This window comes from Castor canadensis, chromosome 15 (assembly GCF_047511655.1).
Source record: "Castor canadensis chromosome 15, mCasCan1.hap1v2, whole genome shotgun sequence".
Classification (NCBI taxonomy): Eukaryota; Metazoa; Chordata; class Mammalia; order Rodentia; family Castoridae; genus Castor; species Castor canadensis.
In genome coordinates this window covers 37,835,689-37,849,548 of record NC_133400.1, presented here as the reverse complement: position 1 = coordinate 37,849,548, position 13,860 = coordinate 37,835,689, and the positions used below count along the sequence as shown (strand labels likewise).

General features: G+C 39.6%; 2 protein-coding genes across 10 annotated transcripts in view; one reads left to right on the top strand and one right to left on the bottom strand.

Moving 5' to 3' along the window:
* The window catches only part of Vps35 (VPS35 retromer complex component), a 123,706-nt gene that overhangs the window by 87,336 nt on the left and 22,510 nt on the right, over positions 1 to 13,860 (top strand). Inside the window, exon 1 of one of the 7 annotated variants that reach the window (XM_074056069.1) lies at positions 9,087 to 9,240. The exons of the other annotated variants lie outside the window; for them this stretch is intronic. Coding sequence (XP_073912170.1) covers positions 9,238 to 9,240 — 3 coding nt within the window. The 5' untranslated portion in view covers positions 9,087 to 9,237. Of the gene's footprint in view, positions 1 to 9,086; positions 9,241 to 13,860 lie in introns of those variants that run through there. 7 annotated transcript variants of the gene reach the window in all.
* On the bottom strand, positions 301 to 8,768 carry Orc6 (origin recognition complex subunit 6). 3 transcript variants are annotated; one of them, XM_074056071.1, is made up of 7 exons: positions 8,609 to 8,768; positions 7,262 to 7,391; positions 6,098 to 6,261; positions 5,799 to 5,888; positions 2,157 to 2,269; positions 1,678 to 1,746; positions 301 to 794 (listed from the first exon to the last, which is right to left on the bottom strand). In XM_074056071.1, the coding sequence occupies exons 1-7, from the start codon at positions 8,671 to 8,673 to the stop codon at positions 667 to 669; spliced, it is 759 nt and encodes a 252-aa protein (XP_073912172.1). In that variant the 5' UTR covers positions 8,674 to 8,768; the 3' UTR covers positions 301 to 666. The 3 variants fall into 3 exon arrangements, with proteins under 3 accessions (XP_073912172.1, XP_073912173.1, XP_073912174.1); XM_074056072.1 differs by lacking the exon at positions 8,609 to 8,768 and adding an exon at positions 8,437 to 8,569; XM_074056073.1 differs by lacking the exon at positions 8,609 to 8,768 and adding an exon at positions 8,270 to 8,408.

Sequence of the window (13,860 nt, the reverse complement as noted above, 5' to 3'; positions counted from 1 at the left end):
GACCTCCATATGTGAACATCTCTATACACTAATATTTATTCAGTACTTATTCATAGCAGGTAAATGCTCTACTGTACCATCTCTGATATTCCTCCAAATTATGAGGTAATATCATTTTCATTCCTGCTTTATAGATGAAGTATAAATTAATTATTAATTTGCTCAGTGTTTCACTGAGTCTGATTTGAGTTTGGGCTGTAGTGAACAGTGACAGAGTACAGGAACTTGTGCTTTTCCTTGCTAGAGTAGACACAGATTGTGGCCTAACAAAGACTCCTCCAAACTGATGACAACTGCATCTTGAACATATAGAAAAATAACATTTATTAACTTAGGCTATACAATATATTGATTTAGTCAATCTAAAAAACAAAACAAAACAAAAAAATAAACCCTGAATAAAAACTTAAGTAAAATCAGTAAGAGTCTATTCATTCTGAAATTTATATTCAGGATGGGACCACAAGCTGTCTTTAGCTTAAAACAGAGATGAGACTATGAGGGTACTGTGGTTGATCTAATGTTTTCATGTTAGGAGCCAGCTCACTCAGTGCTGGCTTCTTCTGATCATCTAAGGCAATGATCAGAATCCCAAAACCCACAAATCTTCCTGCAGGTGGCAGTACACTACCTGGCTGTGGTACATGCCAGTCAAGGAAACAGAAATCACTCTGTTGTAGTCTTCAGAGAACTGGCAGCATTTTCCAAAATTTTCCTTTTCCATTCTTCATAATCTTGTGTCAGATCTTCATCTTTCTGTGATTTATGTGGGATCTCTGCTACCTTCTCTATTTCTATGAGAAAATTATAAAAAGTAATTTAAAACTCCTTATGTTTACAAGTGAAATAAATTATCTACTTCAATTAATTAAGGTAATAGAGAATAAAATACTGAAATGAAATGTAGAAATGATAACTATCACTTTTTTCCCCTTTCCCTTACACTCCAAGCATTTGAAGACATCACTTACTTGGTGCTGGATAGGCAAACAGTACCTCATTTAGCCCTTACCACAATCCTATGGAGTGGATTTTGTAGATTAGGAAATTAAGGTTTATAGAAACTGTGTAACCCACACAGCCAGTAAGTGGTGTTAAAGCAAAGAAAAAGGAAGCTGTTAGCTTGTGATTATCTTTGCAGCTAGAGCACTTATGTAAATAAACCAGAACCTGAAGCCTTCTGTAGCTTAAAAAAAAAAAAAAAAGCACCAGCCAATTAGACAATCAACCAGCTAATTGGTTATATAATTAGACTTCCCATCAGGCCGGGTTGCCGAAATAAGGCAAATATCTAGCCATAGCCAATCAGGTTATTTTTCTTTTTTAACTTTGTTTCCATGTTCAGTCTACAAAAACTCCTAGTTTAGACTGCTAGGCAGAGCTCCCTGAACTTGTTTTATGTATGAGTGCTACCCAATTCATGAGTACTTTGCTCAATAAATTCTATTTAACTTGTTTAAAGCTTTTAACATGGCAAATCAGTCAGGCAGTTTGGCGTCAGGCATTCTTAATTACACTTGTTACTTTCACTAATGATTGCTTATTAAATGACTAATGGTCAAGATTTACTCTAAGGTTGGCCCTTATCATGTGAGTTACTAGAGCAACACAAATTGTTCACTGCATTAATCACATTGCACTAATTTGAATATCAGTATAAGTGTTAGTAAGCATTACCCATTGCTGGTGGTTCAACCAGTGTTTTCTTTTTCTTCCTTGGTGGACTAGCTAAATCCCCAGGTTCTCCTTTAAGGAAAGAAAAAAGTGTTACCAAGTTTAATATCAGTTCCAGTACTAAATTATTTGGACATATTTTGGACAAGGAGAAGGCAACTGGTCATGCCCTCTTTTTGCTGCTTCTCTTGTCAGACCTCTGAATGACTTCTCTCCTAGCTTATGTACATGGAGGCTGGCATCTAACATTTGAACATGAATCCAGGCATGGATTCATGGAATCACAGGTTTTTAAAAAGCTACTAAACCACTTTATTGGAAAAAGAGAAAAGTCAATTTTTCTCTAGAGAAAAATGACTAAAATACTATCTGGCCAACATTATATGTAGAATTCAGAAAGTTTTGAAGTTTGAAAAATATCTGACTTTTACCATCAAGTCTACATTTTCAAATAAGACATTCTTGAACTACAGAATACTCACTTTCAATCTGCTGCCCAATCTTCTCTAACTGCTTACACAGTCGATCAAATATAGCTTTTTTTACACCAGATGTGGCTACCATTTTGTTTTTATCCACTTTCAGCTTTAGAATCCTACAAAAGAATTTCATAAATTGTTGTTTTTTAAGACTAGTACAGTTTTTCCCTTTGGTCAACCAGATTATAAACTTTTTTGCCAAGGTTTGTTAAGAGCTCTTAACTGTCGAGTTTTTCTTCCCGGTCATCAGCTAGAACCATGCAAATTTGCCTTTGTAAGTCCTTTACTTAGTCAATTATTAGACTGAAAAATTTAAAATGCAAATGGGATCTGTTTTGGAACAATGGGGCACACAGAAGACTTTTGCTGTGGAGCTTCCTGCCCTTTAGAACTTTTTTTATTCATATGTGCATATAAGGCTTGAGTCATTTCTCCCCCTGCCCCCACCCCCTCCCTTACCACCCACTCCACCCCCTCTCTATCCCCCTTACCCCCTCAATACCCAGCAGAAACTATTTTGCCCTTATTTCTAATTTTGTTGTAGAGAGAGTATAAGCCATAATAGGAAGGAACAAGGGTTTTTGCTGGTTGAGATAAGGATAGCTATACAGGGAGTTGACTCACATTAATCTCCTGTGCGTGTGTGTTACCTTCTAGGTTAATTCTTTTTGATCTCACCTTTCTCTAGTTCCTGGTCCCCTTTTCCTATTGGCCTCAGTTGCTTTTAAGGTATCTGCTTTAGTTTCTCTGTGTTAAGGGCAACAAATGCTAACTAATTTTTTAGGTGTCTTACCTTTCCTCACCCCTCCCTTGTGTGCTCTCGCTTTTATCATGTGCTCAAAGTCCAATCCCATTGTTGTGTTTGCCCTTGATCTAATGTCCACATATGAGGGAGAACATACGATTTTTGGTCTTTTGGGCCAGGCTAACCTCACTCAGAATGATGTTCTCCAATTCCATCCATTTACCAGCGAATGATAACATTTCGTTCTTCTTCATGGCTGCATAAAATTCCATTGTGTATAGATACCACATTTTCTTAATCCATTCGTCAGTGCTGGGGCATCTTGGCTGTTTCCATAACTTGGCTATTGTGAATAGTGCCGCAATAAACATGGGTGTGCAGGTGCCTCTGGAGTAACCTGTGTCACAGTCTTTTGGGTATATCCCCAAGAGTGGTATTGCTGGATCAAATGGTAGATCAATGTCTAGCTTTTTAAGTAGCCTCCAAATTTTTTTCCAGGTGGTTGTACTAGTTTACATTCCCACCAACAGTGTAAGAGGGTTCCTTCTTCCCCCGCATCCCCGCCAACACCTGTTGTTCGTGGCTTTGCTAATGATGGCTATTCTAACAGGGGTGAGGTGGAATCTTAGTGTGGTTTTAATTTGCATTTCCTTTATGGCTAGAGATGGTGAGCATTTTTTCATGTGTTTTTTGGCCATTTGAATTTCTTCTTTTGAGAAAGTTCTATTTAGTTCACTTGCCCATTTCTTTATTGGTTCATTAATTTTGGGAGAATTTAGTTTTTTAAGTTCCCTATATATTCTGGTTATCAGTCCTTCGTCTGATGTATAGCTGGCAAATATTTTCTCCCACTCTGTGGGTGTTCTCTTCAGTTTAGAGACCATTTCTTTTGATGAACAGAAGCTTTTTAGCTTTATGAGGTCCCATTTATCTATGCTATCTCTTAAAATTGCTGTGCTGCTGGGGTTTCGTTGAGAAAGTTCTTACCTATACCTACTAACTCCAGAGTATTTCCTACTCTTTCCTGTATCAACTTTAGAGTTTGTGGTCTGATATTAAGATCCTTGATCCATTTTGAGTTAATCTTGGTATAGGGTGATATACATGGATCTAGTTTCAGTTTTTTGCAGACTGCTAACCAGTTTTCCCAGCAGTTTTTGTTGAAAAGGCTGTTATTTCTCCATCGTATATTTTTAGCTCCTTTGTCAAAGACAAGTTGGTTATAGTTGTGTGGCTTCATATCTGGGTCCTCTATTCTGTCCCACTGGTCTTCATGTCTGTTTTTGTGCCAGTACCATGCTGTTTTTATTGTTATTGCTTTGTAATATAGTTTGAAGTCAGGTATTGTGATACCTCCTGCATTGTTCTTTTGACTGAGTATTGCCTTGGCTATTCGTGGCCTCTTGTGTTTCCATATTAATTTCATGGTAGATTTTTCAATCTCTTTAATGAATGTCATTGGAATTTTGATGGGAATTGCATTAAACATGTAGATTACTTTGGGGAGTATAGACATTTTTACTATGTTGATTCTACCAATCCATAAGCATGGGAGATCTCTCCACTTTCTATAGTCTTCCTCAGTCTCTTTCTTCAGAAGTGTATAGTTTTCCTTGTAGAGGTCTTTCACATCTTTTGTTAGGTTTACACCTAGGTATTTGATTTTGTTTGAGGCTATTGTAAATGGAATTGTTTTCATACATTCTTTTTCCGTTTGTTCATTGTTAGTGTATAGAAATGCTAATGATTTTTCTATGTTGATTTTATATCCTGCTACCTTGCTATAGCTATTGATGATGTCTAGAAGCTTCTGAGTAGAGTTTTTTGGGTCTTTAAGGTATAGGATCATGTCGTCTGCAAATAGGGATATTTTGACAGTTTCTTTACCTATTTGTATTCCTTTTATTCCCTTTTAGAACTCTTTTTAGTACTTCTCAGATGTTAGTAATTTGCAGAATGAGAATCACAGCAGCTTTTAAGTGTTTAACTCATTTTAACCCACTATGCTTATATTTAAGAGTACCCCTCTAGCTACTGCCAAAATTCAAAACTCTTCTTACAATACTCTACAGTAACCACCAATAAAAAAAAATTTTTAAGTAAAAAAAAACTTACTCATGATAATAGACCTATTCAAACCTTTCTTACTCAGTGTAATATGGTTTCAAAAATGGGATTCTTTATTTTCACTGTTTTCAGCAGTAACAGACTCCCTATACACCCAAGCCATTGTTGAATTAAAGGGACATTTTCTATAAATGATAGTCACACCTAGATACATAGCTAACATAACAGAGCCAAACATACCAAAATTAGTGGCTAGGTAGTAAAAACAACCTATTCTTTAGTGGCCAACTACATTTTTCCTCCCAGGAAGTTTTCTGGCAAGATGAAATAAGATAACTTTAGGCAAAGACATCAAGAATTACTAATGTAAAAAAGGAAAAAAAAAAAAAAAAAAACTAATGTTTCCAGGATAACAATTTGGTATACACATAGATGACCACATTTTTAAGATTCAGATGTAAGAATATTACAGAAGTTTGATAAACTAATTAAAGTTGTAATCAGTACTTTAAATAAAAATATAACTGAAAATCACACACAACCACTGTTCTGACAGATTTCATCACTTACAAACAGAAGACTCTGAAATTAGAACACCCAGCTTATACATATGGCTGCCACTTGGCAAGTGGAGTTCTGGCAACACTAGTTCCAACCTGTCAGCTACATTATGGGATAAACTGAGAATCTGGTCACTTGGCCACTATTTCTAGTGCTATCTATAAGGGAAAATGTGCTCTGTGTTGACATCAACTAAATTAGAAGTATTCTTTGGGAATGAAAAACCCACTTATAAATTTGGAGTTTTTCTAAATGTTAAAAGGAACACTTACTTGCATGCTGAAAGTAGTGCAGCAGTGGTGAAAAGCGGCCTGGATAAGTCAAGATCTACTTGCTGTGTCTGGGGAAGACTGGACTCATAGCTAAAGCAGAGTAGCATTTGCAAAATTACTAGTCAGAAAATAACATTTCAAAAGGGAGCGAAATGCAAATCAGAACTAACAATATAAGCTCTCAGTCACTTTAACATCTTAACTATTTTTTTAAGACTGAAATTACCCAGAATAGATTACTGGGTGACGTGCCTCATCTGTTAGCATAAATTTTCAATTAAGGTTTATTATGCCCATACCTTTGCAGGATCTTTGAAGCCATGTTCACTGCTTCTGTACAGCTGAATTGTACAGCTAGGTCTCTTATTTCAATATTCGAATTCAGGCCCAATAAACACTCAAAAGATTTAAGATAGCTCTGATACATCTTCTTGTTCAAACCAGAAAGTTTAATTAAATAAGCCTTTGAAAGGAAAAACACACAAATCATAATTTCTATATATTCTACTACCCTTATGTACTTATGGTATCAGGTGTTCAAAATTAATTCTGTGGCAAGTCACTCTACCTAGAAGTTTAACTTCATTTAATAAAAAATCAGTAATTGTGTCAGACTACTGCATCCTAGAAGCTCATATTGTAGAAAGGCAGTCATAGGTATGCACAGAAAATTTTAAAACAATTATATAGTATCAATATGTCCAAGCTGTGAGAAAAAAGTGGGGGACACCTATATGGTCACTTGTTTTTCAACAAAGGTACCAATGTGCAAATTACTGGGAAAAAGAATGAGGGAAGTGGTGGGAATGTAATGAGATGTGTGTGTGGAGGAAGGAGAGGGAGATGATGGGAAAGTAGGAGAGAAACAGGAGGATCCACCACTGTGGGGAACCAACTGCCTGGGAGAGTCAAAGAGAGCTTCAAAGAGGATGTAACAGCAAGGGGGGGTGGGTCACATAAGACAGTTTGCCAGAAGATCATTCCAAGAAATAAAATGTTGCATTTACAAAGCTACAAGTTATTAAAGTACACAAGTTTGTTAACTGAATATGGTAGCTTGAGGCCAAGGGTTCAAGAGAGATTGGAGGGTCTGATGGTAATAGGACGCCAACGGAGCTATCTTTTTTTTTTTTTTAACATTCAGACTACTTAATGAGTATATCCATTATGACACAGGTACTGTGCTAAGTGTTAACATACAGCATATTGGCCTCTATGAAGAAAAAGATGATGATGGTCAGGGAAACTAGATAATAAAGAATAAAGAACACACTGCAAAAAAAAAATTTTTTCCCAACTTGACAAAATGTTTCTAAAGTTTATCTAGAATTACATGAGAATAGCCAAGACAATTCTAAAATGTAAGAATTTTGGTCAGGGTCTATTCCAACCAAAATTAAAATGTAGTGGTTAAGCTTTAGTGCTGCACTAGATTATTCAGACATTCAATAGGATTTACTTACCCTGTCCAAGGGGCACTTCATCCAGGAAGCTGCAAGGTCCAGGCACATGACTGCATTGCTGGTCTCTGTGGTATGTGCAGACAGACCAATACACTTCACCTGGGACAGTCGCAAGTACTCCTCTGCTTTCCTGGTTGTAAGAGAAATGCATTCAGTAAAAACGGTTTCAGAAGTTTGCCCACCTTAGGTTAAGCAGTGAATAGACTTCATCCTGAGCCTAATTACTGTGCACGTTTATTTGGGGCTGCGAATGAAGCTCACAGCCTTTTGGGAAAGGAAGTTCTAAAAAGATAGGACCACAGCTCTGACTCCGGACATCATGGTGCCTAAGCGCTTTGAGGCAAAAGTAAGTTCAGTTCCTCCAAAAAAACAACCCCTTCCTCCCTCCATTACTGCAACAAACAAAAATAATCAAAGCAAACAAGTTAGATCAGTGTTCCTCCTTTTTTTCTTCCTTAAAATTAGTGGTTCTCAACCTTTATTGTACCTGACAATCACCTTCGGGGGCTTGTGAAAACAGATTCTGGGTTCCATCTCCAGTCTCTGGTCAGTAGGCCAGGGCGGGGACCAAGAATTTGTATTTCCAACAAGTGCCTAGACGACACTGCAACTGCTGATTCAAGACCACACTGTGAGAAGCGCTGTTTTAAAATGATCATATGTCCCATCTTAAAAATCTTTTAAGAAGTGCTCTTCCCCCTCACTCCCTTCCTTCACCTAACAGCTGAGGTACTAGGCCTAGTTCTGCTCTACACGCTGGGCTGCAATGGCTCCATTTTAAACCCAAGATCATGCAGAGATCCTCCCAATCTCAAGGCTTTTGTAGCGGCCGTTGGTTGTCTGGGCCGCTCTTGCCACGCCTGGCACCTTCTGTTTATTTGTCGGGTCTCAGAGTAAATGGCCCCGCAACCTCTGGGGTCTTTCCTGGATTTTTATGAAAGGTGGCCATCTGGCAATCGCACCAGCATGTCACCCTGTCTAATGCTCTACAGAGTTCTTGCCACATACAAACAGTGATCGCCATACGAGCTGTGCGGCTTGTCTGGTCCACCACCGTACTGAGAATCTCAAAGAGCCCGCGGAACGACTGGAAGTTCTCCTTGTTTGTCCTTTCCCTACTCCCGTACACTGCACTGAGCTAGTCGTTCCCAAGGAAGTCTACAAGTCATTCTCACATAAACTCGTGACTGGGAAGTTCTTCTCAAAATAGGGCCTAAATCTCGCTCAGCTCCGGCCCTCCCTGTCATTTCCGTACAGCGGGCCGCGTGCGAAGGGAGTGGGTGTCGTCTCCGGAGGGCAGGACCGCGCGGCAGGGGCTTCTCCCAAGGGGTGCACGGCCCGACTCACCTCAGCACATCCGGCTCGGAGAGGCCCAGGCGAGGAGCTAAGCGCCCTATTAGCCCAGACCCCATAGTGCAGGCCAAAATAACTCTCGCGAATAGCAGCAGCGGGACGAAACCCGCGCGGAGACGCAGCTTTGGCCAGTAAGAGCCAGGCCCCACCCCCGGCGTGATTTAATTGGTTAGAACAAGACGTTGAGGCCATCCCATAAACCAATCCTGGTCTTTCTTCTGCGCTTGCGCAGTACTAGTACGTCAGCCAAGGCAGATATAGTGAACATGGGCAGGCAACTCTCGCCTCTTCTATTCCTTTTTTTGTAATAAATTCCTTAAACACCACCTTTACTATCAGCTGTCTCCTGCCGGCTTTGTGAGCAATACCCGCTGTCCTGCCCCGCCCACTCATACTATACTATAGATACACTGGCTGGCACCGTAGTCCGTCAAGCGTTAAGTGGTGACAGCCAATAAACAGGCGAGACTTGGGTTCCGAGAAGCAGGCCAATCGACGAGCCACCTGCAGGACTTGGAGGCGGGTCTAGAGAGGGCGGAGCTTGGAGTGGCCGCCGCGTCACCTGATCACGGGAGTGTCTGCGCGGGGTGGGTGCTGCTTGCTGCAGGCTCGAGGGAGTCGCCATGGTGAGTGCTGAGGGGGCGGTGGGCCGGGGGACCGACCCTTCCGCAGTCCCTGTTTTCTCCCACCGGCTTGGAACACTGCGGGTAGAATAGAGGCCCCACATCCCGATCGGGGCTGAGACCCGCCCGTCTTGGCCTGCCGGATTGGGGACAGGCCAAGGAAGGCCTCAGGCGGACTGATCCGGGCCGGGGTGGGCGGTAGCTCCGGGCTGCAGCCGTTGCTCCAAGGTGAGGCGGCCTCTCTGTGGGCGTGTCTCGGCCTGGAGGTTCTGGCTGTCGGTGAAGTGGCGTCGGCTACCTTCCTTCTCAGAGAGGAGCCTGGGCCCCAGGTCCGATTGTCCGACCGGGTTGGGGGCCTCCGAGGAGGCGCTGGTACCCGCCCAGCTGTTGCATTTCCACCTTTGTGCTTGGCTGGGCTTGGCCGCCCCACAGCCTTTTCTCTCTAGAAATCCCTTCCAGAGGGGCCGCCGTGGCTCCCTAGCCTTGCCCGGTCTCACAGCCCCTTCTTCTGCAGTGTCTGTCCGTGAATTCTAAGGACCTGCTTAGATGAATTTCCTGCAAGGACGCTTACTGTCTCCACCGGTCCTGACAATCAGATAGGCACTGCTAGTTCCTTTCGTATGTGTTCACTGGGAACGGGACCCTGGCTTACTTGCTGCAAGTAGACAGGCTTCTTAGGGCCTCTCTGTGATGGCAGCAAATCATGGTGCCATCATTAGCAGATAGACGTGAACTTCCTCAAAATGTGAATCCCTGTCTAGTTCCCATAAAGGCAAGTTGTCACTTGCATTTTGTTAGCGTTTGATGTAGTCTGCGCTGTATAAATAATGTTTTTTGGATGCTCATGTGCTGTATGTCTGTATTAATTATTCACTGTGTAGAGACCTCTGTAAATCTGTAAATCACAGATTTCACTTTAAACGTGTAAATAAGAGAAACCATGATTAAATCTTTGACGTACTACTTGTAATATATTGCCTTACAGGGTGATTTTTCTTATTTCTCAGAAATTTTGCAATAGAGAATGTAACCGGTGTAAAAACTTAACTTTAGGATTTGTTTCTCAATCTTTATGGATTATCATTTTTGTAGTGTTTCGTAATGGAACGAACTTAATTCAGGATCTACTAAACGCTCCAGTTCTGTATTGGGTGAACCAGCCTGGAACAGTGGATTGGGCAAACACAGTTCAGTTGTCATCAGTGTTATAGGGAAAACAAACCTGGGTATCAGTCCTATCACAGCCACTGTTTTTATGAGTTGATCAAGTAGTCTTTGAATGTCACCTTTGCATCTGAAAACAAGTGTTAGCTTCCTTGAAATTAATCAGACATCTTGTATGCTTTAGTGTCATGGACTGTGCTAGATACTAGGTACAATCAAGTGAAAGAGACATACTTGTGGAACTTACTGTAATACAGTGTGAGGTTTGCTATATACCACGATCTACTCAGTGCTTTGGGGTCACAGTGGAAGATTTTGCCTGGGAAGCTTGGGAAAGACTACAGGAGGTAATATGTGAGCAGACAGAAGGCCAGAGAAATTCGCCATATGGACAAGAAAGATGATGACCAATACATGAAGCCATGAGCAGTAAATATTCGTGGTGTACTCCATTGGGGATTCTTGGAGTATTAGTAAGTTAGGACATGTTTGGTATTCAAATTACGGGGTTCTTTGTTGTTTTATTTGTTTGTTTTTCCATGGTGGGGATGGAACCCAGGGTTTTGAGACTTACTGAGCCTAAGGCAAGCATTCTACAATCTGAGCTATATCCCTACTCCACATTTTTTTAAAGCTCTTATCATCTCACCATTCTTAATTCTCCCTACAAATCATTAATTTGTGCCACATGATTTTTTAAATAGCATTTTCATTAGTGTGATAGAATTCTGTATCCGTGGGATTCGTTTTTATTTTACAATTGATTTGCTTGGGATTGTTACATTTTACATCTGCAGCATACAAGGGGAAATTGATTCAACAAATAGGTTGCTGCAATGAGTGGAGGTAATTACTTGCATGTAAAGGGGCTACAATACTAAATGTGTAATATTAAGTGCTTATTTCTACTGGGCACATTTTGGGCTTTATCTGTGTCATTTTGTTTATTCCTCATAACAGTGATTCAAGAACTCTTACTATTTCCATTGAATTATAGAGGAAACAAAAGGACATTGTTTAAATGCAGAGTAGTATTATAAGTGGTCTGTTCATGATGACCTTTGCTTTTCTTTGCTTCTTATATACTTGGGAAGCCAGTTTGTGAGTCTCAAGGTAAAATGGACCTAATCACAAATGTTCATTTGATTTTAATTCTATAGTGTTTCCATTTTTCTCTGACCCACAAGGTCAGTGTCATCATTTGCAAATGGAAACCAGTTTCATGAGCTGATAGACCATGGTTATTTGGCTAGTGTTTAATGATATGATAGGTGTTCATAATATAAGTGTCTGTGACACTTCCAGGAGGAGCATCAAGAATAGCCATTTGTAGCACAACTACAATGAGTAATTTGTAAAAATATGTCTATTATAACTTTTTTTTCATTTGTAGCCTACTTCGTAATTTGTTTTCTTTAATTTTCTACATTTTGTATTTACATTTATATTAACTGTAAGCTCAGTTGAGGTACAAAATAGAGTTTTGCTGAAGTTCTGTTCACTTGGTTATAGGTCACTGAATCTTTCTAGTTATTCTACACAAGTACTTTGGAACTGTTTTGTTATTTATAGCCTCAGTTTTATTTCCTATATAATAAAAATTATTATATATGGTAGCCAAAATGTGGAAACAACCCACATGTCCAAAAGTGGAAGAGTGAATAAACATACAATGGAATATTATTCACCTTTTAAATGAAGGAAATTCTGACACATACAACCTAGATGAACCTTAAAGACATTAGCTAAATCTAATAAGCTGGATACAAAAGAAAAAGTATTGTATGATTTCAAGCATATGAGGTACCTAGAGTTGTAAAATCTTAAAGTACAATTGCTTGGGGAGGGTAAAGGATGGTGAAAAGATGTTGCTGTTTAATGGATACAGAGTTTCCATTTGGAAAGATGGAGATGGAAGGTGGTAATGACTGTATAATTGTGTGAATGTGATAAACTTTACTGTTACAAAAATGTCATGGCTGGATGTCCTGGCTCATGATTGTGATCCCAGATACTCATGAGGTGAAGTGGAGGATGGTGGTTTGAGGCAAAAAGTTAGCAAGGCCCTATCTCAACAAAAATAAGGTGAGCATGGAGGCGTGTACCTGTCATCCCAGCTACTTGTAAGTAGAAGGATCCCAGTCTAGGCCAGTGAGGCAAAAACATGAGACCCTATCCAAAATATAACTAAAGCAAAAAGGGCTGAGTATGTGACTCAAGTAGTAGAATGCCTGCCTAACAAGTTTTAGGCTACAATTTAACCCCCAGTATTTACAGGTTGGGGGGGGGCAAAGTCATGTATCTAAGTTGACCATTTGAGCTTAATAAAATTCATTGGTTGTGATTATTGTTACCTATTGCATCCAGAAGTAAGGAGTCTAAAAAAATCCAAACATAGGTTGGTGTCACTAAAGTTCTCAGAAGACTAGCTCATGATAAGTAATAAATTTCATTAACTCCAAATTCTTTAGTTCTGGTATCCTCCTGAACCAAGCATTTTGTGCTTTCTGTATAAATTAATGTTCTCATTAAGATTAAAAAACACTTAACTTTTTCTTTGAAATTTATTTATGGTTCTTGACGAAGAGTGTTTGCAGAACTCAACTTACTAGTTTGTAAGTTTGTATTTACTAGTAAGTACTTAGGAGACTCTAAGTTCAAACCCTAGCACCACCAAAATTAAACCAAGAAAAAGTCTTCAATTTTTATAAACTATCGTAGTTCAGAAGTGGGTTTATGGCTGGGTACTGGTGGTTTGTGCCTGTAATCCTAGCTACTTGGGAGGCTGAGATTGGGAAAATTGTGGTTTAAGGCTAGCTCAGGCAAAAAGTTCACATGATCCCATCTCCGAAATAACCAGAATAAAATGAGCTGGAGGTACGGCTCAAGTGGTAGAGCACTTGCTTTGCAAGTGTGAAGCACTGAGTTAAAATCCCAGCCTCACCAAAAAAAAGTGGGTTTTCTCAAAATGTTTTTATTCTCTTAGATATGAAACAGATCAGATTTTATTTTACTTTCATGCTTAGGTGTCTTTGACTTCCACCTTTTCTAACTTATTATGTAAGAGGCATTTTGTCTTGATTCAGTTTTTAAAATTAAGGTGAAATTGACTTAAACCATTTTAAATTGAATAATTCAGTGACATTTTTATACATTCGAAATATTATACAACTACCACATCTATTTTGTTCCAAAAACATTTTCATTACCTTAAAAGAAAACCCTGTACTCACTAAGTAGTGATTCCCCAACTCCTTCCTTCTGGTAACCACCAATCTACTTTCCGTTTTTTTATGAATGATTTATCTGTTGAGCATATTTCATAAAGATGGAATCATACAATAAATATGCAGTCTTTTGGGCTGGGGGGTGTGGCTCCAGTAGTAGAGTACTTTCCTAGCAAGTACAAGGCCTTACACCACCTACCACAAAAACCCACCACCAACAACAAAAAACAAT

What these genes read in the sequence shown, in the direction of transcription:
- Orc6 (XM_074056071.1), bottom strand. Translation starts at nt 8,673, where the DNA reads ATGGGGTCTGGGCTAATAGGGCGCTTAGCTCCTCGCCTGGGCCTCTCC. An exon ending in GCTTCAAAGATCCTGCAAAG is followed by an intron (nt 5,889 to 6,097) that starts GTATGGGCATAA and finishes ACTCTGCTTTAG; the next exon opens with CTATGAGTCCAGTCTTCCCC. An exon ending in GGTTGAACCACCAGCAATGG is followed by an intron (nt 795 to 1,677) that starts GTAATGCTTACT and finishes ATTTTCTCATAG; the next exon opens with AAATAGAGAAGGTAGCAGAG.